The sequence below is a fragment of the Lolium rigidum genome, chromosome 7 (assembly GCF_022539505.1).
Source record: "Lolium rigidum isolate FL_2022 chromosome 7, APGP_CSIRO_Lrig_0.1, whole genome shotgun sequence".
NCBI lineage: Eukaryota > Viridiplantae > Streptophyta > Magnoliopsida > Poales > Poaceae > Lolium > Lolium rigidum.
This window is the reverse complement of record NC_061514.1, coordinates 323687530-323711791: the sequence shown is the minus strand read 5'-3', so window position 1 is coordinate 323711791 and position 24262 is coordinate 323687530. Positions and strand designations below refer to the sequence as shown.

At 44.8% G+C, this 24262-nt stretch overlaps 3 protein-coding genes across 5 annotated transcripts; all 3 read right to left on the bottom strand.

Moving 5' to 3' along the window:
• Positions 1-53: 53 nt before the first annotated feature.
• LOC124675418 (UNC93-like protein 1) lies at positions 54-2771 on the bottom strand. The gene is made up of 2 exons (XM_047211496.1): positions 1591-2771; positions 54-490 (listed from the first exon to the last, which is right to left on the bottom strand). The coding sequence occupies exons 1-2, from the start codon at positions 2763-2765 to the stop codon at positions 250-252; spliced, it is 1416 nt and encodes a 471-aa protein (XP_047067452.1). The 5' UTR covers positions 2766-2771; the 3' UTR covers positions 54-249.
• Positions 2772-6949: 4178 nt separating this feature from the next.
• Positions 6950-11093, bottom strand: LOC124674970 (UMP-CMP kinase 2-like). Of its 2 annotated transcripts, XM_047211025.1 has the most exons (9): positions 10947-11092; positions 10727-10771; positions 10582-10621; positions 10278-10395; positions 10023-10179; positions 9373-9453; positions 8747-8854; positions 8088-8152; positions 6950-7333 (listed from the first exon to the last, which is right to left on the bottom strand). In XM_047211025.1, exons 1-9 carry the CDS (start codon positions 11046-11048, stop codon positions 7327-7329), a joined length of 723 nt encoding a protein of 240 aa, XP_047066981.1. In that variant the 5' UTR covers positions 11049-11092; the 3' UTR covers positions 6950-7326. The 2 variants fall into 2 exon arrangements, with proteins under 2 accessions (XP_047066981.1, XP_047066982.1); XM_047211026.1 differs by lacking the exon at positions 6950-7333 and having other exon boundaries at positions 8084-8152; positions 10947-11093.
• A 4729-nt stretch (positions 11094-15822) lies between these two features.
• On the bottom strand, positions 15823-21003 carry LOC124674765 (acetyl-CoA acetyltransferase, cytosolic 1-like). 2 transcript variants are annotated; one of them, XM_047210821.1, is made up of 14 exons: positions 20933-21003; positions 20682-20732; positions 19625-19723; positions 19357-19530; positions 19151-19256; positions 18766-18904; positions 18232-18309; positions 18092-18157; positions 17701-17786; positions 17501-17600; positions 17056-17166; positions 16938-16979; positions 16676-16762; positions 15823-16189 (listed from the first exon to the last, which is right to left on the bottom strand). In XM_047210821.1, exons 2-14 carry the CDS (start codon positions 20707-20709, stop codon positions 16100-16102), a joined length of 1206 nt encoding a protein of 401 aa, XP_047066777.1. In that variant the 5' UTR covers positions 20710-20732; positions 20933-21003; the 3' UTR covers positions 15823-16099. The 2 variants fall into 2 exon arrangements, with proteins under 2 accessions (XP_047066777.1, XP_047066778.1); XM_047210822.1 differs by having other exon boundaries at positions 20682-20753; positions 20933-20963.
• Positions 21004-24262: the final 3259 nt, after the last annotated feature.

The following is a 24262-nucleotide window of genomic DNA, read 5'->3' as shown; positions in this document are numbered from 1 at the left end:
AAAGTGAACTGAAGACATTTAAAACAGAGGGAAAAAATCACATGATACTGCCATTGAAAACTACAATCGCCATGAGCTACACATTGGTAACAATTGAACACAACACGAGATTACACAATGAGTACTCACTCCAGCACGGACACATTGAGTAACTGAAACACATATGTCCTCCTCAGTGCAAACACGAGATTACAATGAGTACTCACTCCTGCACGGACACACTGAGTAACTGAAACACATATGTCCTCCTCAGTGCAAACTTGACGGAGCGGCCATCTTCATCTGTTTCTCTTTGCCATCCTCGACGGAAGACACCGAGTAGTCCTCGTCCTTCACGGCGAAGAACACCAGGACCGCGAGCAGCGGGTAGCTGATGGTGGTCAGCCCCCAGTTCACGATCAGCTGCGATAGCAGGGATGTCTTGTGGGTATCTACTTGCCATGCCACGGCTGCTCCTGCACTCTGCACTCCCTTGTAGAAACCAACATATCTGCAACAGCAAAGTTGAAAATTTATTTGGACAAAGCATTTCGATTGATACACATGGTGTATGTGGTGAGCGACCTAAACAAACAAATATCAAGATTGACCACCACCACCAGATGCAGTCCTAACAGGAGAATATCCCCTTTCATTTTGGAGAAAATCATGTGCTTTATTAGCTTATTTATGTGTCCATTGTATTGTGCAGAAGCTGAGGTACTTGCTCAAGAAAAATTTAAATAGAACAAATGTTGTCTTGGGTTTCCTTCCCACCGCAGCCCTCTTTGGTCATCTTATTTGCATGTGCATATCCCAGAAGTGTGCCTTGTACTCCAACGAATTAAGAAATGCATGATACATTATGAATGGTGTATGAGACTGTTCAAAAAATATTGCACACCAAGGCATCTCCACAGAGTGAGGACCATTTAGGTTTTTTAAGACCAGCTTCTGGAAAGCATATTGTGTACTTATTTCAAAGAAAAAGGTAGCTGGATAAGAATCTTTATCCATCACACAACCTAACAAGTCTCAAATTTATTGCTGTAGGCCTGTAGCACATCACTATCAACAACATCAGCTTTTATCTTGCATTAATTAACTTAGATAAGAACTATATGAAGCTGAATAACATCAGGTTTCAGACAACAAACAAGACTGATCTCTACTCCAAAGAGGGAAAAGAGTGAGACTGAAATGATGTTTCCAAAGGAATATTTTTGAAAGGGGTATCCAAAGTTCCAAACTCTAGGCATCTGGAGCATATACTGATTATGTAGTATTTGCCGTGTGTCATGACTCAAAAGCCAGAGAATTCAACTCCCCAGGTCATCGCAGACAGATTACGTAAGTACTTTACATGAAAAGATCACAACTTTTTCTACAATTGCGATTCAGATAACATGTCACGTGCAATTCAATATCAAATCTAGCCGTGTAAAGTAAGCGGACACTCCTGAGTATATGGAGTATCTTATCTTTTCTTAAATTTGCTGGACACAGTCTGCTAGTAGTCAACATGCTGTTCTACTCCATGAAACAGAGGGATAGTGTTCTAACTGATCGGTTGAAACATACATAAAAAAAACAAGGTTATAAGATCAGTACCTGGAGAGGATCTGTGAGTCGTTGGCGAGCGCACCGATGATCCAGTAGATGAGGCTCTGGAACATGGCGTCGAGCAAACCGTAGCAGAAGTAGAGGAGGAAAGGGCCGGCGTAGCGGTGGGTGTCCTTGAAATCGATGGGGTTGGGAAACTTGCCGTCGAGATACCTGAGCTGGTTGGCGAGTCCGCCAGCCCAGATGGCGGTGCCGAGCACGGCGACGGCGGCGACCCCGGCGAGTCCCCTCTTCCTGCGGCTGGAGAAGCCGAAGTCGAGGAAGTAGCCGATGCCGGCGGAGCCGAGCATCTGCGCGCCCCAGTAGAAGACGTTGTTGAGGCCCTTGGTCCTGAGCGTGAAGAGGACGCCGTTGACGTTGTTGAACTGGTAGGTGTAGAAGAAGTTGGAGGCCCAGGCGGCGGGGAGGATGAGCAGCATCTTCCAGTTGGTGAAGAGCTTGAGGATCTCCCAGCCCTCGGTGGAGACGGAGGAGTAGGTGACCCTGGTGGCGCGGGTGCCGTCGTCGCGGACGATCTTGGCGGGCGGGAGGACGAGGAAGGTGAGCCCCGCGCCGACGAGCATGAAGGCCATGAAGGCGATGTAGGTGGCGTCGTTGACGCTGCTGGCGTCGGTGCGGGTGTAGTTGAAGGAGAAGGGGAGGAGGCCGCCGAGGACGCCGCCGAGGTTGAAGAGGCACCAGAAGAGGGAGATGTAGGTGCCGCGGCGGTTGGGCGGCGGGTAGGAGGTCATGATGGCGCCCTGCGCCGCCCAGAGCAGCCCCGCGCCGGCGCCGAGGAGCGCGCCGGCCGTGACGGGGAAAATCTGGTTCTTGTGGTGGTTGTAGTAGAGGAAGGAGGCGGCGTAGAGCGGGTATGTGAGGGAGCCGAGGAGGAGCGTGATGCGCGGGCCGAGCAGGTTGTGGGCGGCGCCGCCGAGGACGCCGAAGACGGCGAAGCAGGCGTAGAGCGCCGTGTTGGCGTTGTCGGCGGTGGTGTGGTCGAACTGGCCGCCGCCGCCCAGGCCGGAGAGCGCGTTGAACATCCCCGGGCAGCAGAAGCAGACCAGCCCGATTAGGGACACCTGGACCAGCGGCGAGTTGTACCGCAGGCCGCGGCGAGGCGCCGGCGCCTGGGACTCCGTCTCAAGCGGGATCCCCGCCTCCGGCAGCTCCGACACGGCCATTTCGTCCCTCCTTGTGATGGAAGGCAGAGTGAGGACGGCAGTGGAGATGGAGAGCGGCGGAGGCGAGGTGGAGGAGTGATCGGAGGTGGCGGTATTTGTAGATGGGATCCTGCTGGTTTCTTGGATAGTTTGTTTGTTGGATTCCGGGTAGAAGAAGAAGACTGGTCAGACGTGGACTGACATTTCGAAGCAGGAGAAGCTGACATTTGGAGCATCATTAGAAGTACCAGGTGAGCTGACAAATAAAAGCAGTACCAAGTGATAATTACGCGCTAAATCAATGTTTGGAATTTGGGCAAATGGCTTCTGTACCATTGACAAACTGGTCAATGGCTAATTTGCCACACAACAAAGCGCAAGAGCTCATGTACCAATCACAAACACAATCTAGTGCTTATTTGCCACTTCCTGTTAGTCCACCGTTGACTGACACAATATATCCAACAAAAGGACCACTTTACCCTCAATGGTAAATAAGCACAGTTTGCACAACAAGTCTCAACAGAAAAAATTGACAGCATATTGCCTCTATTTTTAGCATTTCAACCAGATTTCAGCAGCAAAATAGCAGTCCATACAAATGAAACTAATCAGGTTGACATCATTTAGAGGCATAATCAGGTTCACAACTGGAAGCATAATCAGGTTCATACTTCATAGCATCTAGAAACAAAACAACACAACCTAAAGTTGGTTGTTTAACATAAGCATAAGTGCACACATGAAGAAGTGCACCGTATGTAACCAAAATGAGCCCAGAATTTCAGAGTTTCAACTTCTTTTTGGTTGGAGGTTTGGCGCTATTCTCTTGGTTGTTTGGCGCTATTCTCTTCTTGCTTCGAGTGCTCATCGCAGGGCTATCAGGCGCAGCAGATATGACCTTTGATCTACATACAAATTTCAGATTACATGCTATAAGGGAGCAAACTTTGTAGCCACCCTTCTTCTCTTCTCGTGCTTGACCGTAATCTTTCTCCTGATCTTGTCCATGAGCTGAAACAACATTAGGCCTTTGTGCTTGTGGATCCAGTTGTTGAAACACTCGGCCAAATTATTTGTGACATAATCCACTTTCGAGGAGGTAGAATATTTGCTCCTTGACCATAACCTGCTGTGGTATTTGTTCAAGTATGCTATTGCAGAAGCCTTTTTCTCCTCTATGGCTGCCATGTGATAGTCAAAAGCTCGAGGAGTCCATGAATAAGCAGCAGGCCACAAATGGTCATCAAAAACTTTACCATGAAACTTTTTTTTGAAGTTGACAACCAAGTGGCGCATGCATTCCCTATGTTCTGCATACCCAAACACTTGCTCAATTGCAGTGTCGATCCCTTTTCCTGCATCTGAACATATAGCTAGACCGGGAGGGCAGCCAATAACCTCACGAAGCTTCTCCATAAACCACACCCAACTTTCAGTAGTTTCTGAATCAATAACTCCATATACCACAGGGTATAGCCAAGTGTGCCCATCAATAGCACAAGCAGTAGCTAATTGGCCTCTATACTTGCCTGTCAAATGAGTGCTGTCTATCGCCAAGAACGATCTGCAGCCAGCCAAGAATCCATCACACAGAGGCTTCAACCCAACAAACATCCGTATGAAGTACTTTTTCTGTTCATACTCCATGTGGTCAATGGCAACTATGCTTCCAGGAATGTAAAAGACCCACTTTACAAGACCCACTTTACAAGATTTGTGTAAAAGACCCACTTTACAAGACCCACTTTATCCGTATGTATTTTCTCTTGGAATTTACAAGACCCACTTTATACTCCTCCCTCCCGTCTTAAATGTAAAAGATTTGTGTAGATCTGCACTGATGCTCATGTGCCGAGGACATTTTTCATATATGTGTATCTAAATATCTTCTATATTATTTATTAGGATATTTATAATGATAGAGAAATCACGAATTCTCTTAGCCAATGATGCAGTGCATTCTCTCCGACGGTCCTCAACATCTCTAGCAATTAATGAGAAAATACATCCACGTAGAACCTTTTTTCTAAGTTGAAAAAAAGTATTTTTTTAATATCATCTCTAGCAATTCATGAGAACTAATTAAATTTTAGTAGAAAATTATGTTGATAAAGGAAGATACATGGTATAATGAAGAAAAGAATATTTTCTTATTTTCTAAGAGATCATCTCTTAACTAAGTGAATATAACTTTTTTTAATTCTTTCCGCACCAACTAAACAAGAATCTAACGTGCCTGTCTTTCGAAGCGGAGAGAGTGACATTTGGACCATCATTACCAAGGGATGATTACACACTAAATTAATGTTTGGAATTTATAAACTCCCTCTGGTAACAACAATTTAACATTCATTTAAGAAAATGTTTGATCACCAATTCGATCAACAAAATATTAATAAATATTATATATAAAGGTTTTTGGCATTTGGAGGTACCACAACAATCCGGACACTGTTTACCTCCACATGAACAATGCTCTTGTCTGTATTTTTTTAGATTTTCTTAAAAAAAAATTTAAAAAAATCTGATCGTATTTTAAAAGTTTGACGGTGATTTTTTGCGGTACAAGCATTCACCTTTCACCGTAGAAATAGATTTTCGTGAGGCGGTAACTAGCTATAGGCACCATAACGATCAGGCCACTGTTTTAACTATTTAGTATGGAGTAGTAATTTTTTGCAATGCGGTATATATTTTTCCTGAAAGAGTTATCTCGGTAGAAATGTTGAACGTCCTAATAGTAATTCTTTAAGGGAAATATTTCCGCGACAGCAATATTTAAACGGCGCTCTAATACTATTTTTTATCAAAGTTTTCGATACTGGTTTTTCATAGTAATTTTTCAGTATAAATATTCATCTTTCACAGTAATTTCTCGCTCTAACTATTTAGCTGTAATCTGTCGCGAGGCGGTAACTAGCTACAAGCACCACAACGATCAGGTACTGTTTTCACGTTAACTATTTAGCAGTAATTTTTCGCGAGGCGATATCTTTTTCCACAAAGTGATTTCTCGGTAGAAATCTTGAACGTCTTAATAGTAATTTATTCGGGATGCATATTTTCGCGATGGTAATTTCTTAATGTTTGGACCGTGTCGGTCCATTCATGTTGGCCTGCTGGAGATGCCCTCAGTTACTACGCAAACATACACTAGAAGATGATAGAGCTACATGGCAGCGGGGCCTGGCAAGAGAAATATTTCAATGGTGTCCTCTCTGCTTTTTGCTGGATGCTCCAAGATTCCTTGGTTGGTTACCACAAGGACACAAGGCTGAGATTCTACACCTCGGTATTTTGGATTTTGGATTTGCTCGTAGCTGCAATCCCTGTCCTCCCTAGAGAATAACCTTTCTCTGTTGTTTTGGAGCATAAGACAATAGGCAGCTAATTGTGCATATGTCGTCATAATCCTAGTTCTCATCGTTAGTGTAAGTTAGCTGTTTTTCCTTTTAATTTCTCGTGCGGGTTAACCTAAGGAGTAGCTCTCATATTTTTGCATTTCAAGGGTTAATTCGACAGATTCTACCACGAAAACCTCTGACCAGTCCCATAATACTAACAGTTTTTTCCAGAAATTAGGGGCAACTGAAAATGTAATCGGGCGTCGAATTGTAACGTTAGCGCAACAATTTCGAAAGATAGAACACTGCCATTTAATCATGCCCATTTTTTTAGATGATCATGTCCTTTTTTTAGATGATCACGTAGTCATGCCCATATTTTCAATGGACTTGGAGCAACAATTTACTTTCTGGCCTCGTTTGGCTTATCTCTATACATGGGAAAGCCCTGGCTCCCTTTGTCCTCCAGCAACGCACGATATTGTTCCGATGCATGCTCAGTTGGAGCTTTGCTGCTACAAAGTCAAGAGATGATCTCATCGCGCGCTCGTGAGTCGTGATAGCTAGCAAGGTCCGATCGATGCCGACGTTGCTTGTGACGAGTCATCTTTCGTCCTATGCTCCAGTTTTATTCGGAACAAACAAAATCAGAGGCCATCCATCACAATCATTTCCTCTCCCTTTCTCCTCCCGTGAATAAATAGATAAGAGCTTTTCAGACGGAGAATTTCCTGAATAGACTTGCGCCTGCCAGTGCCGGCCTTGCACAGACTACATTTCCGTGGCGAGCGCTCAGAACTCAGATTACATTAAAAGGCCGCTCCAAGAACTGACAAAACATGCCGGCTGCAGCAATACTGAGTAATACTATTTTTATTACCAGACGCCTGCAGTCCTCGTCTCAGAATAAATAAACGTAGCAGAGCAAACCGTGACCAGCGGGGCACGGAATTACACCTTATTATCATACAATTTGTTCTGGTGGCAGCAGACATACGCTGTAGTAAGAGTGTTGGCCAGAAATTATCGAAACGGTATCGCCACAAGAAAGTACCCTGCTTCGTACCGTTGGCGCGACAAGGGGGCTCGTTAGAACTTATCATAACAGCTTGGGTTTCACAAGCCCACAAATGAGCATCAGAATATGTACGATTATTAAGCTGAAGCTGTCAAAAGAAATGGGGAATTTCCACCAGGCGTGACTCCCCTGGCTCCGCTGGAAGAAGACAGCCTCCTCATAGCCTGCAGACAGCTAAAAGTTCAGATGATTCCCTAACAACCTCAGGCAAGATAGGTTCCCTAAAAAATGACTCGGGCAAGATAAGTTCACATGTAAAAAAATATTTGTCAGATGATTACATCTCCCTTTTGCATGGCTACTAAGAAAGCACATCTCTATTATAAGCTGGGACCTGCAAGTGCTATTGCTTAGCTAAACGGGCCAAAAACTAGCTACAAGCAAGAGTTCCTCTAGTCAAATAACAAGACAAAGTTAGCAAGTTAACATCCTGTACGACCTTTTCTTCCTTATCCATCAATGAGACAGAACGCTATTTGTTCATTTTGCTTGTGAATTCGTCTCTCTTTGTTGCACACAGTGAACACAAATGGCACAGGATCAGATATTCAAGCCCCCCTATCTACAAGCAACAGCCTTTTGCTTAGCCATGGCCCACCCTAGATGCAACGCTATCACCTCTTATTGTACTTGTTAAATTGTGGGCACTGCATGCTGGGTCATTCAGTTCAAAGGATTAATATATGGTGACTATGCGGCATCTGAAAAAAGCTTTCAGCCTAATTTGGTACTAGAGAATGGTCAGTACTCAATCAGATGTGCAAGACTGCACCACCTTCAAGAGGACCGACATAGTTTGCTCACTCGTACAATTACACCCACCAAATACATGGTACCCTTTTCATGATGAAGAAACACATGACAATGCTTCCCGTTCAAATATGAGAGGAATTTCATGCCTCGAACTCCAGGATTTACCTTAAGGAGGAAAACAACTTGCGGACTGCTTCAAAGATTTCATCTGCAGTTCCTGTTGCATTTATCTGCATGGAGTTCAACAAGTGCTCTTAGACATCCCAAAGGCCAGTCTAAAAAATAAGTAAGATATCCTATAGGTGATCAATATGATACAAGGACCATTTACAATGATATATCCCTTCTTTCTACCCCTCTGGAAGAGATTATCAACGTCTCCCAAACGAATGTAGTACAGTCAGGTATGACATCTAACATCAAATCGGTAGGCAGATCTCACTTCCCTTCCCACACAATAGAAAAATGGTCTTACTGTTAAATGAAATCAGAACATGAGGGAATTGCATCCTATCTCTATCTCTCCATTAAATTTTGACATATTTTCCTTGATACTTATGCATTGCCAACCCATTTGTTTCTGAAATACATACTGGCATTCGTAAAAGTCAAGAGAATGAGGCGGCTATAGTTCAATGCTATACATTAAAAAAGCCTTTTTTATCGACTTCTAGAACACAAGGCAGAATCCAAGGTAATGAAAAAAACTCAACAAACTCTATTTCTGTTTCTGGAAAGAAATAGAAAAAAAACATGTAAAAAAGTAAAGGTACAAGAAGTTCTCCTATCTACGACACGGTGTGCAAAATAAATCAATTGATTACCTTGTGAGCCTTTCCCCTTGAAGAGTAGTAATTAACAACTGGCATATTCAAACTTTCGAACACTTTTAGACGCTTCTTGATTGTCTCAATGTTATCATCAACTCGTCCCTAAGATGCATACATGAAATAATAGAAAATAAAAGAAATAAACTGAGGGATCAATATAATCCTAATGTGATACGATTTAGAGTAAACCCCACTAGAGTAATACATCTAGTGGCAAGTTTGCGGTAATCAACCTCCAATTTTGGTTATATGCACATAATAAGCTCATGAAGTTAATGTTTCCTCTCTTCAATATGATAGATGAATAAGGAAATTATTTGTGGCAACACACAAGGAAATAAACAAAGTCTCACACTATCCTTTAGGAATGTCATCTTTCATGTTAGTAAAGAGAAAGGGTGTAAGAATATGATATCAAAGGCAAAAGACGTGTGGGAAATTAATACTACATCCGTTCCGAAATATAAGCCTTTAAAAAAAGACTTATATTGTGTAACGGAGGTAATATCATAGAGAAGCATATAGGGACTAAACTTCGATAAATAAGTGGGAAAGTATAGTTTTCATATAGTAGATATATATGTAGTGCAATTTACATCCGAAGATGTACAAAGACCAACCTGATTACGGCCTAGGAGGCGTTTAACCATCAAATCCTCAGGACAGTCAAAGAAAATCACAAGGTCTGGTTCAGTTCCAGTCTGAAAATTTATTCAACAACGTTTCAGAACCGGAACTATGTAAACCTACATTTAACTGACTAGCAATTATTGACTGGACAATAATGAACATATCTCAGTTGGGATGCTAGTACCTTCTTATTACCCGACCATATCATAAATATTGCCCTTGATATAAATACTACTCCAACATTTTTTTTCGATAAAGGGAATATATTAATATCGTGAAGAACCCTACATCCACCATAGTGGCAGTAACGCTAACTGGGGACAGTGGCATAAAATTAAAACTGCATCATTCTAGTAAAGGACATAATTACTGATATATTACTAAAAACACATGTATGAGAAAACCACTGACTGCGTACTAAAACTGGCAGTTTTGGGCCTGCATACTGATGTAAAAAGTAAACACGTGTATTTATAAACAAATGGTTACAACAAACAGTGCTACAGAGCTGCAACATTAACCCATTATTAGCCTTTCCAAAAAACTGACAAACACGGTGGACCTATCATCTCATCACACGCTATTTCAATTAAGAGAAGAAAAAACTGGACTAGTAATGTAAGCCAAACAGAAAACTTACTAATTTCTCGAATGCAATTCTGTTTTCCTCGCACCTTGGGAAACCATCAATAAGAACCCTTTTAGCAGTGCTTGATTCGATTGCCTTTCTGATCAGTTCAACAGTTATCTCTGAAGGAACAATCCTCCCCTCCCTTATTATCTCTAGGATGTCCTCCCTGACAAAGGCCACACAAACGGACAAATCAATTCACTGAATAACCCGTGCTGTCATCGTAGAGCTACCCGAGGATTGAAGGATATTTTTTTTTTTTACCCTTTATCAGTACCAGAAGATATTTCATTCCGCAGAAGGTCGCCAGCACTCACATGAGCAAACCCAAAATCCGAAGCAATCCTACTACATTGTGTTCCTTTCCCACTGCCAGGCCCCCCTAACACAGGATCTTCATTAGTCATGTGGACATTTGAGACTATATCCAACTTGAAATAATACTGATTATCATTGGAAATGGGCCCCTCAACTTAATTATACCATACAAGGTTATAAGATATGCGTGGATTGCATAGATGTAAAACCAGCCCTGCAGCATCTTTGGGACTAAGAGTAGGAAATTTACCTAGGACGAAAGCAATGAACGGTCTATCACCATCACTTCCCTAGAGAATGAACGAAGGGTAGAATATTAGTTAGTTCACATACAGTGTTGTGCAGAGACGCGCGCAGCTGCCACAAATACAGATGCGGGTTTTGAAGAAACGTACAGCTAGGGATGTGAACAGCCTGAGCAGATTCAGAGCAGGCGGTTTCTGCAGGCAAATCATTCAAGACCTTTATTAGCATCCAGGAACCACAGGAAAATTGATTGATCCCAATGGAGCAGCAAGAAAGGCGAACATCGCAGATTCGGTCCGGCCAGCGGGCTGCGTGCGATGCGTTCGACGATATACGGAGGAGAGAAAGAAAGGGGGGCCGTGTGGTTACCTCATTGGGGGTGGGGAGGAGGATGGGGCGGTGCTTCTGCTGGTAGGCGGACGGGGCGGAGGGGGTTCGCGGAAGAAGGGCGCTCAGCCGTCGCCTCCACATCCCGGCGGCGATCGCGCGCTCTCGTCTTGTTTGCCGTACAGTACAGGGCAGGGAAGCAAGAGAAGCGCGCACCTCACCGCACTGGCAAAAGGTGCCGAATGGAGGAGTTCGGGAAGGGCAGCGGCGGGCTGGCTGAGCGCGGTGGCCGGCGGGCGGCCGCGACGCTGGGTGAAGTCGCCGGAGGGCAGGGCAGGGCCAGGCTCAGGTGAGTTTGTTGCTTTTCTTTACCTTTTCCATATCCGCCTCTAGTTGATGAAACGCCACGTGGGCTGCCTCTGTTTCTTTTCTTTAAAAGAGGAAACACCCGAAAGGCATTTCAGATCTGATTCATCCTTGTGTTTAATTTATTTAATATTTAATAATTAGCTTACTTTTTTGTGAAGTACTAAATGTGGTATCAGTCTGTTCTCAGTTATAAGGCTGGTGCCAACGCACAGCCCCGCTCCCGCCCTGCCACGTCAGCTTTTGGCCCACTCTCACCCCACTCTCACCCCACTCTCACCACACGCGCCAACGCATGCGCTATAGTGCCAGCTTTGGTTCTCTCTCCTCCACGTCAGCTTTTCTCTCTTCAACATGAGCATATCTTTGTTTACGTTACAACAATATAAATAATGCAAGGAAATTATTTTATTGAACTAAAATTGTTACCGATTACATCATAAAAAAAATTACATAAAAATCTAAAAAGATTACATAAAAATCTGAAAAAATTACATAATCTAGGAATTAGCCTGGACATGCTCCATCAAATCATGCCGGAGCTGTGTATACATCGGTGACTCCCTCATTTCGGTGTCCATCCGAATCTCGGTCGCTAGGCTTGGTGGTGCATGGTGGTGTATTGCGGGGCCGACATTTGAATCAAGCTGTCTCATAGATGTTGTCCAAATTTTGTCCACGCTCATCGTCAATGATCATGTTGTGCGGAATGACACATGCACGCATGATCAATCCAAGAGTACGCCCGGAGTAGGAGCATCCCGGAACTCGCTAGAATGTTGAACCTAGACTTCAACACTCCAAAGGCACACTCGACATCTTTGCGATGCGCCGATTGAGCATGCAGTGAACACTCGCCGCTTCTCACTTTGTGGAAGAGTAACACCTTTCATGAACACCGGCCGGGAGGGGTAGATGCCGTCGGCAAGGTAGTAACCATAGTTGTACTCGTGTCCATTCACCGTGAAGTTCACTACGGGTGCTTCTCCCTAAGCACATCGGTGAACAACGGCGGCGGTTCGAGTACATTGAGGTCGTTGTTGGACCCGGCCACTCCAAAAAGGCATGCCGGATCCAACGATCATACGACGCAACGGCTTCTAAGATTATGGTAGGGTGTTTGATGTCTCCCCTGTGAATTGGCCGACATGAGCCACCGGGCAGTTCCTCCACCGCCAATGCATGCAATCGATGCTCCCTAACATGCCCGGAAAGCCACGCTCCTCGGCTTTCGCTAACGACCGCCGAGTATCCTCCACGGTTGGGCGACGGCAAAACGTCTCCCCGTAACAATCAATGATGCCTTCACAGAATCTATCTAGACAATCGATGAAGTTTGTCTAGCTAACTTAAGCCACTCATCTATTGTATCTGCGGCGGCTCCATAAGCTAACGGACGCAAAGCCGCGAGTACACTTTTGCAGGGGAGAGAAACCAGCACGGTTGAGAGCATCATCTCTTTGGGTGAAATACGGAGAGTATTCACCCAATCTATCCACAATGGTCAGGAAGAGGGAGCGTCTCATCCGATACCTTCGCCGAAAGTAGCTCGGAGGATAGTTGCAGTCGTCGGCGAAGTAGTCCTCGAAGAGCCGATCGTGGGCACCCAGACGATCACGCCTGATGAACTGTCGGCGGCGCCGACGTCTTGGCACCACCTCCTCGGCTTGCATCTCCTCCTCATACTCCTGCCGGAATGCGGCGATGAAATCACCCTCCACTCCGTCGCTCGAGCTGCTGCTGGATGAAGACATGGTGTAGAGTGGAGTGGAAATGGAGAGTGGAGGTGTGGAATGGCTGAAAACATATGGGGGTATTTATAGGGTTTTTGAACCGAGCAACGGCTAGGCCGACGTGGACCAATCGCGTCGCGGCACGTCGGCCTAGCCGTTGGGCACCGCCGCCCCACTCCCGCCCGCTCCCGCCCACTCTCGCCGCATCCAGCCCGCCTCCCGCCCGCCTAACGCCCTCTCGCCCGCCCTACCGCCCGCCTGCCTCCCGCCCCACCCCGCCATCGCGCCGCCCCCGCTCCCGCCCCCACTCCCGCCTCCCTCCCGCCGCCAACGCGGGCGCCGGCCGGCGGGAGCGGGCGCTACCGCCGGGCGCCCCCGCCGGCGCCCCTCCCTCCCGTCCCGCCTCGCTCCAGCCCGCCTCCCGCCCCGCCCCGGGCGGTAGCGCCCCGGCTACCGCCTGCGTTGGCACCAGCCTAAGATGTTATAGCTTTCTCTAATGCATCACCCATTTCAGTATATATGGTGTGTGTAGGTATAATGTTACCAATATGTTTGGGAATTGGCTTAATGAAATTAATAAACAGGATAAAGAAAGAATACGGATTGGCATTTCAGCTGTATGTTGGTCTATATGGACAACTAGAAATGACATTATCTTTAACAGACAAACGGGAACTAATTTTTTGCAGGTAATCCGACGTGCAACTCACTGGATTCAGCAATGGGCGCTGCTTCTACCGGAAGATCAGCGGGAGAATATGGCTACTGGGTGCAACCGTCTGCTAACGGTTACTCAGGACTTCTTTTTCCAGGCTACTGGGTGGCGGCACACTAGTAGACTCCGAGATGTTTAAGATGATACTGTTTTTCATTTTTAAATGGTTGATACTTGTCTCAACCTTACCTGCTATGTGATGTAAACCTACTATAGTACTGCTGAACTTCGCTTTATTAATAAAGGCCGTATGCATCGTTTTGATGCAGAGGCTGGGCTCCGCCCCTTTTCAAAAAAAAATATGGTGTGTGTAGGTATATAGTAATTGAAATATCTAAAACATCTTATAATCCAAAACAGAGGAAGATTTTACTAGAAGATAACAAAAAAAAGGAAGTGCAATGTTAGCATGGTTATTGGCTAATGGCCTAATATTGTACTCCCCACCATCCTCGGTAAATACACAATGTAAATGTAGCATTCTTGTAGCTACGGTGGTGGCTTGAACCCTAGCACCGCTCGTTGGGCAAAGCCCGTGGGGCGGACGGTGGGCCGTCTTCCTCGCACAGGCAATGGCCCTAGCGACACTAAGGGCATCCATTGTGTGCAATTAAGGGACATCATAAGGCCATGTTGCAATCCCTAAGGTTTACCTTATACATAGCGGTGATCTTTGCTGGAGGCTCGAGACACTATAAGTCATGGATACGGTCACACCATCGTCGATGCTAAAATCCTTGGGTGGTCCTTACTATATGGAAAGGCTTTTGGCATGTAATATTTTCCGAACGGTCTCAAAAATTATTTATAATACTCTATCCGTTCCATATTAGTTGTCATTAATTTGTCCTAAATCAGCTACAACTAATATAGAACAGAGCCAATATGGTGTATCATGCATTTATCAATCCTTTGAAGTGAAATGAAAAGTGTATGCTTGCACTACTGAAAATCCGTGGGTTGGGAAAAGGGAGAATACTTGATGGCCCCTTACCCGACACAATTTTTGGACGGCACAAGCTGCAGTCGCCTTCAAAAAAAAATTGATCGGCGGATGAGCATTCCCAGCGTCCAACAAGGCTGGCACACAGATTTTCGCCGTTGTTGATTGCATAGCGGCGGATAAATAAGTTGTTCTTGATCGAAGGAAAGCCCGACAACATTAATGCCACGGTTGAGCAAGGGAGGCATTTAGTGTTGTGTCGTCCATTGTAAGAGGCGTCAAAAGTTAGGCCAAAAATGAAGAATGGTCAATCACGTCCCGCTAACTTATCAACAATATCTCGCTGACAAGTGTGGCCCATCTATACTGAGCAGTGTCAACAATATCTCGCTGACAAGTGTGGCCCATCTATACTGAGCCGTGCATTGTCTTTCGATGGGCCATTTGTGCATAAACGATCCAAATAACTAGCCACACTAGTTGTGGAACCCATAAAAAACCCTAACCATCAATTAATATCTCCGTTTGTTATATAATACAGGAAACACTTAGCCACCAATACTCACTCTCCACTCCCCTTTTTTTTTATTGATTGTTTGTTTGGGTAGCTAATCAAGCATGTTGCTCGATCACTCTCCACTCCCCTTTTTGTACAGCGCCACACTCATAATTATTGACTCCCACTAGCTAAGACGAATTCTAGATCAGAAAATTAGATCTCACTAAGAGCATCTCCACCAGCGGCTCCCAAATAAACGCTAGCAGGGGCGCCGGCACTGCTGCGGGGGCGTCAGTAGAGCATCCTCTATTTAGGGATGCTGCTCCCACTTCGGCGCCCCCATACGCTAGCCCCGGTAGAATTTGAAACTTGGAATAACATTTAAAATCGGAATTCATACGAAATTCATACAAAATTTATACAAAAATTACTCGAATTTAAACCTAAATAAAACTTAAACTTAACCCTAATCTACTGGCCATCGGTTGAAGCACGCGACGGGCCTGCCTAGTCGTCGTTCTTCCCCTTTATCGTCTACGTCCGTGCCCACCTCTCGGCCCTTGCTTCGCGTATGGCGGTGGATCATGGCAGCCGCTGCTCTTCAGTAAATGGAGGAAGAAAATCACAGGCTGTTCAAACACATAATATGAAATTTCACAGCAGAAAAAAACATGCTTTATTGCAAAAATTATTGAAGTTGTAACATCCACAGCTACCAAGAAAATAGAATAAGCTTAGTACAGGGTCGTCCTGGATAACTGGACCAAAGATTTCAAACCTACAATGTTAACTTGTAGCTCAATGAACGCATTTGATATGAAACAGTTTTACATGTCGACAACTTAGCACCTGAAATTGGGTCACTGCAACTTTATCTTGTAGCTCAATGAACGCATCTAAGTACTATGACTATTGGTGTTACAGGATCTGGATGGGCTTCTATGCGAGCTCGAGAACAAGTGCCGATGCTCCGCCTCCGCCATTGCATACACCAGCCACCCCGATCTTGCCACCCTTCTCCCTGAGAACCTGTTGAGAAGCACCATGGTCACTTGGTTTACATACATCAATAACTAAGAGAAACGGGCATTGCAGATCCAATGTCGTAAAATGGTGACAGTTGACAAAATCTGAAGAAGTGAGAAAAGGAAAATGGAGGCAGGAAAGAGATGGCAAATGAAATCACAGAATATAACTTGCCCTATTTCCATGACTCAAGAGCATGAAAAACACAATTTCTTGGCATGGGTTACAGATTTAGCTATGATCATTTCTGTGGATATTCCACACATAGGTTATAAGAAGATACTCAACTCAGATTAATAAGATGCCTTATACTTCTCCTTTGTGATAACCATCGATAAGATGTCCAATAGTACTTTTAAGTAAAACTAGATTTCATTACTTTTACTAATTACTGAATGAACATCTTTTATTAGTAAACAGGATCCACCCTCAAACAACATACTGACACATAATCAGAACACTACAAAGAAACACCAAGAAAGAACTTACACCCAGAAGAGTGACCAAAATGCGAGCACCACTGCATCCAAGAGGGTGTCCTAAAGACACAGCCCCTCCATGTACATTAACCTTTTCCTGCAAGCACAGCGGTTGTGAGCACCAAAGTAGTCACTGTAATTTGCAGTTTACACTCACTAATATTGCCAGTGAATAAGAAATAGTAGCAAATCAAGATGCATTTTCTGACAACAATTTTTAATTACTTTTTGGCCCAGAAAAAATTTAGTTGACCCAAAGACGGTGGACTTACTGAAGGAATCCCAAGAAGCTTTTGATTTGCAAGTGCAACAGCCTGAATTAAAAAGTGGAAAGAAATATGGTTAACAGAAATGCTATTGGTAGGTAGTAAAAAATGATCAAGGCCATACCGCAAAGGCTTCGTTAATTTCATAAAAATCAACACAAGAAGACTCTAAGCCAGCATGGGCGAGAGCCTTTGGTATGGCAAGCGCCGGGGTAGTGGTAAATAACTCAGGAGCCTGCAAAATGAATTGGTAGTTAAAAATATCATTCCATACTTAATAGCTTTTTGTTTACAGTACAAATTTTGATAGCTAATAACCTGCAGTTATTGTAATAACATAGAACTGTTCCAGAGAAGATGCAAATTTTGATAGTGAATAACAACTTTTGATAGCGTATAACCTTCAGTTATTGCGATTACATAGAACTATTCCAGAGAAGATGGATTTCTATACCCATCCTGAACCTAGATCATTCCTATATCCGTCCAGAACCAAGATTATTATGTACACTTGCTTAAACAAAGTTAAACTTCTCTCAACTAAGATAAGAATCAGTATAGTGACTTACTTGAGCCGCATCACTAAATCCTTTGATCCTTGCAAGGACTTGTAGACCAAGTTCTTGAGCCTTCTGCCCACTTACCAATACTAATGCAGCAGCACCATCACTGCTCCATGTAAAACAAACAGATAGGCATCACGTATTCCGAGCATAAACTTAGTACTACTCCACAACGCTTGGAAATAAAATATATGACAAGTAGGCACCTTATACTAGAAGCATTCCCAGCGGTAACAGTACCGGCATTCTCCTTGAAACTTGGGCGGAGCTTCCTCAGTTTCACTGGGTCAAACTAAGAGACACAGTTCTCATATTACACGGTAGTAGTATCACACAAAAATACAAATGACATATTTTCCATGTTTTAATTTACCACGAGACGAAGTATCAGCAACTAAGCTAACAAGTAGTACGTACTGCCTACTGATACTTTTTAGCTTATGTCATATTGTATTTCACTACAGGATGCATGAAAGCACGAAAAATATGGCACAACTTGCTTCAACCAGTTTGGTTGGTTTAAATGAAAATTTATAGTTATTGCTGGTCTATGACATATAGTTCAGTTTACGAAATTCTATATTTGAAAGAATTTACCTTATCAAGGCTCTCATCTTTCTCAACAAGTATTGGTGGTTTCCCTCTGCCAACAGGAACTTCAATCTAGTTGATAGAACAGAGCATCAGGAAAACAAATAAATGAACCATTATTCACTTTGGCAGAGACAGAAAATCACCGGAACAATCTCCCATGCAAAGGCGCCACTGTCACGAGCAGCAATTCCACGCTCATTACTTTGAATAGCAAAAGCATCCTACATAAGAATATACAGATTCAGATATGTCAAGTATAATCATATCATATATCGGTCGTAATGTAGAAGAAGAGCATAACATCAAATCCTAGAAGATTTTAAGATATCTGACAAGCTTAACACTGGTATGTCCTATTCTTCAACAAAAGGGTGAAAGATAAATTTGAAATTTCAGAAGCGATTAAGGTGCAAAAATATATTGTTCTGTACTGAAAAACTCGGTGCACTCAAAAGACAAACTGTTAGCATGCTTCAGTATTTAATAGTCGCTACTACTGAATATATTGGTCTGTACTGAAAAAAAATATTGCTGTACTAAAAACTCGGTGCACTCAAAAGAAAAACTGTTAGCATGCTTCAGTTAATAACTGACAAAATATATGCACTTCCGTTCTAGACAAATATACAAATAATAACTGTATTATAATTTGGTTACTACAGTTTGTCGTAAGTTACCTGGTCTTCCCTTGTCAGAGCATGATTGTCAGCACAAAGCTCAGCACACACTCCCATGGCATAATCACCGTATACATCCCAAAGGCCATCCTTAAGCATACCATCAATGAGGCTATCATGTCCGAAACGAGAACCTTTTCTGCATTGGAGTACGCGTATCAGAAAGTTGCCACCAACACGTTAAATAGCCCTAACTATCATATTTTAATCAATTCCAACAAAGAAAATAAAATAAACAAAAGATGTCAAATAAACTACTTCAATAGATATTTTGGCATCCTATTCCTCCTCATATTCTTAGTTTATTCACAAGAGAAAACAAGATTGTTCTTCACTTGTTTTTGTGCACTACTCCGGATACAAGCAGAAGGAACACTTTACTGACCTAGCCTCAGCAATGTATTTGGGAGCATTCGACATGCTTTCCATGCCCCCAGCCACCACAATATCGTTGGTGCCCAGTTGAATTGACTGTGCAGCAAACATCGTTGCTGCATAAAGGAAAAAAAAAACAAGATCATTGTCAGAACAATGGTCTCGCTTCTAGAAACTGTGAACATAGACTAAAAACTTGGTTACATGAACTCGAACCTTTCATGCCAGATGCGCAGACTTTGTTGACAGTGCTGCAAACAACCGTGTTTGGTATCCCTGCACCTAGAGCAGCTTGTCTCGCAGGAGCCTGCCCCAAGTTAGCACTCAAGACATTGCCAAAGAAGACCTCCTGCACAAGGGATGGATCCACATTTGCCCTCTTGAGAGCAGCTGATCACCCACGGTCATCATGTTATTACTCTTGGATCAAACAAATCCAGCAAATTATATCTTCAGGGGCATGTAGAGGAGATACTGGTCTCACCTTCAATAGCTACGGAACCAAGCTTAGTAGCAGGCAGGGAAGACAGGGCACCAAGGAAACCACCCATAGGGGTGCGTGCAACCCCAACAACACAGACATCTGTTGGTAACGAAGATGAAGTTACTGATTGCAGGATAATGCACACCGTCTAGACTAGCTTTCCTACCCATGAGGCCATGACCATGGTATGAAAAAAAGGACGAGCAGGGCAGGGAAAGCTAAAACAGTAGATGACGGATATTTCCTTTTATCTGATGCATCCCTTAGTTGAATATTTGGTAATACAACAAACAAAATATTTCCTTTTTGTACACGCAAAGTAAAAGTAAAGAAAGCATTAAAGCATGGTTTTAAAGGCGTCGCTTAGGCGTCAGAGCCCCCCCCCCCTCCGCTGTAAGGCGCCTTAACGCCTTTAAAACCATGCACTATACTACAGATATTTCCTTTTTGTACACGCAAAGTAAAAGTAAAGAAACATAACAGATTTATTATCTCCGTTGATATCGCACCAGTAGTGAACCAGTGAATCATCTGTTTATATCGGTGACGCACCCAAACCGCCCGAAACAGATCACCAAAGCGGTACATCCAACTACATCTGTTGCTGCCTCTCCAGCGTGATCCGGAAGGGGGATAACGAAGTTATGCTACAGGCCACAGCCACTGATGTGATCTGGTGGGTATATTTCATCAGCATTCTCGATGTTATTAAGCTTGTCAACTTGACTATACAGAAAGTCAGCAAACGCGCTACGACAATTCAACCATGCCACAAAGGTTAAGAAACCAAACACACACACACACACACACACACACAAAATTCAATATCGCCGGTAGCTAAGGTATTATAGAATCAAATTCTGAATAACCACTCAGTGTCTGGAAATCTATCAGACTAAAGCTTCGCTTCCAAGTCACGATCTTGCATCTCGGGGCGCGGATCATCCATGTCGTCATTTCTATTCCCATTTTCTTTCTATATCATTGTGATTTGTGAAGTCTGAACAACTAAGAACAAACTGCGGTACGATACGGGACGAGAAGGAGAGAGCGGTACCTCTCGGGCCGATGTTGTCTGAACCCATCGCAGCTCCAACTGAACTCTGACCTGCAAAAACAGACAGACGGCCTGATGTTTAGTCTCGCCCTGCTCTGCAAGCAAAGCAGGCATCGCGCCGCGGAATCAAGCAGCTAGCGGCCGAGGAACCGCCGCGACGGCGCGATCCGTGACAATTATAACTAACTAAGCCGCCGCGGCATGAATGCCGAGAGAAGCGAGAGAGAGAGAGAGAGAGAGAGAGAGCATGCCTGAGGTCGGATCTGGCGCGCGGCGGCGGCGGAGTGCACGAGGCGCCGAGATCGGTCGGTCGGGGCGGTGGGCTGCTGGCTGCTGGCTGCTCGTGCTTCGTTCGTGCGCTGGTCAGTGTCCAAGTGGGGCTGCGGTCAGCGAAAAACTTTGTTTATAAGCCAGCCCACGTCGCAGCCATGGCGGATCTGACAGTTCGGACAGCCATGGATTGGACTGCCAAGGACTCGAGAAGGATCTCACCTCTCGTGCGAGATCAGGTCGGGCCTCGGCGGCGGGCGGAGGATTCGTGCGGCCGGAGAGGGCGGCGGAGGTGGAGGCGTCGCCGCGCTGCCGTCGAGGGAGAGAGAGAGCTGTGTCGCGTGCCGTACGCGCACGAACCAGCCGATGCAAGAGGCAGATGTAAAATGGGCAACAATTTCCTCTTTATTTTTTATTTTTTTTGTCTCAGCCACTTCTTATCTTAGTGCACCAAAAAAAATTAAGCAATTCCGGATGAGAGTACTGTACTGGCTAAATCTAATGTACATGGTATCCACTAATGGCATCAGGGTCAGATAGTGAGGGGGATACTGTAGCTTACCTCCGCCATTGCACATGAGCGAGAGTAGCCAGAATCGAAGAAGAAGAGCTCGCCCGCAGAACCCATGCCGGAGCCCGGAGAAGAAGGAGATCAGCTGCGACGACAGGCAAGGCCGGTCTTCCTGTGCCGGAGTAGATAGAATTAGCGGGTGAGGCAGATGCGCGGAACCACCGCCACCGCCGGTGTCAAGAGAGAAAATAAGGGTGTTTTGCTGGGAGGTGACAAAAAGGGAAAGTGACGGTAGTTTTGCCGCCAAATCTAGCACACGATTTTGGTTCCCCTGCCATCTCGCGTCAGCTTTCCGCCAGTGGCAAGACCTAGGGTTTTATGATTGGGTATGTTGCACCAAAAAATTGTCAGCTATCCGGATGAAATTCATTAACCAATTTGGTAAATAGTGATGAAATTTGCATTGCAATATGGTATGGAAACAATAAAAAGTATAAATGAAACAATAAACTTAATCTAAATGGTATAGACCCGCTCGCTCCATCCCTTGCTAGGGTTAACGCCACGCCGACTCCGGCCGTTGCCGCGAGTCGCCACCGACGTAGGACAACATCGCTCTTGTTCCCCTTTGACGGCGGCCGTCGGCCCTCCGCTGCCATCATCCGTTCTGGGTGCATCAGTTCTTTCTCCACCACATGTTGATCTAGATCTTCACCACCGACCGGCTCCAAGTACTCTTCCTCCACCTTCAGCTGCTCCTACCTTCCTCAACATCCTCGACTTCTAGGGCAACTAGGTTACTCCTCCTCACGCGATTGTGGAATTGAGGGGTTTGTGGTGTGGGTTGCCGTTGGATCTTCTCTATTGGCCTAATGTTTCGCTCTGTAAAACTAACTACTAGCCACTTGTTTAATAGATGTTACCGATGTGGAATTTTGTTGTTATGTAAAACTAACTACTAATACCTGCTCTTTTCGAGCACACTTATGAAATCATCATTTATCTATATTTGCTAATATTCTTTGTCTAATTCTTGACTTACTGTAGGCTCTCGTTGAGTTGATGAAGGATTATGATTATTTTGGCCAGAATCCGAGCTCCCGGCAACTATGTGATAGCAAGATATATAACTTCAAGCACGATGGCTATCACAAGGTAAAGTGCATAAGTAAAGAGCTCGGGTATAGAGATAACCGAGGCACGCGGGAGACGATGATTTATCCCGGAGTTCACACTCTTGCGAGTGCTAATCTCCGGTGGAGAGGTGCGGTTGCTTAGTGCTCCCGAACGCCACAAGAGGCTCACCTTGAGGTGTGGTTGCTCGATGCACACCAACGCCACAAAGGCCTCACCTCAAGATGCGGTACTCACACCACAAACCGAACGCCACGAAGGCGCCTCACCTAAATCTCCCGGTGACCCTCGCCACAAAGGCCTAGGTCACGGTTCCACTAAGGGATTTCCTTCGAGGCGGAAACCGGGCCTTACACAAAGATTGGGGCACACATCCACAACTTAATTGGAGGCTCCCAACAAATCGCCACAAAGGCGTAGAATCCGTCTAGGGTTCCAAGAACCCAAGAGTAACAACTTTCTTGCTTTCACCTCCACGAATCACCGTGGAGAACTCAAACCGATGCACCAAATGCAATGGCAAGAACACCACAAAGATGCTCAAGTCCTTCTCTCTCAAATTCCAACAAAGCTACAAAAGCTATTGGGGGAATAAGAGAGGAAGAACAAAGGAATTCACAAAGAACACCAAGATCAAGATCTAGAGAGTTCCACTCACAAAGAGATGGATTTGATTGGTAGAAGTGTAGATCTAGATCTCCTCTCTCTTTTCCCTCAAATGGGGGCAAGAATCATGGAGGGATAGAGAGATAGGGCAAGCTTCTCTAGTTCAACAATGGAGGAGAGAGAGAGTGAGAGAAGCACTTGCCAAGGAGGAAGAAGGGGGGTATTTATACTCCCCCCACCCGAAAACGAGCCGTTGCAGGATATTGTGTAACACCGAAGTTCCGGCCAGGAGGGCCGGAAGTTCCGGCTGGCACCGAAGTACCGCCCATGTTGGCCGGAACTTCCGCCGGGAAGATTTCGCGCGGACGACCGATCGGAAAGAGATAGGGCGGAACTAGGGTGGAACTTCCGGCGACCGGAAGTTCCGGCCAAGTTCCGCCAAGTTCCGAATTCCGAAAAACCATACTGGACATACCGAGCCACAATTCGCCGACTTTCGGAACTTGTCCGGAAGTAGGGCGGAAGTTCCGCCGACCGGAACTTCCGGCCAGCTCACCGGAACTTCCGGCCGCAGAATAAAACCCGCAAAAGGAAAGGCGCCGTGGGTGCCGACGAAAGAAGCATCCGGGCGGAACTTCCGGCCGTAGAGGCTGGAACTTCCGCCGAGAGCAAAAGACACACCGATAAAACCTCCAACCTCGAAAATGCAATAGATTGAGTTAGGAAACTCGGATTTAGGTGAAACCAATTTTGTTGGAAAGGGAACGACAAAAGCTACCCAACAAAAAGTGGAAATATGGAAATCAGTGGGGGGTGATTTTCTACTATTTTTAGAGGTGCAATACCTCAATATGAGAAACCGAGAAAATCACCAAACTCGAAAACGCAACAAGTGATCTATGCAGAAACCGTTTTCGATGAACTAGAGCTTGTCATGAGAATAAGCACAAGCTCTAAAACATCACATGGGTAAGATCCAAATAACAACCAAGAAAGATGATGCAAGGGTGCAAAGGTTTGAGATCTCTCCGAACGATACGATCGAGTTACTCACTCGAGA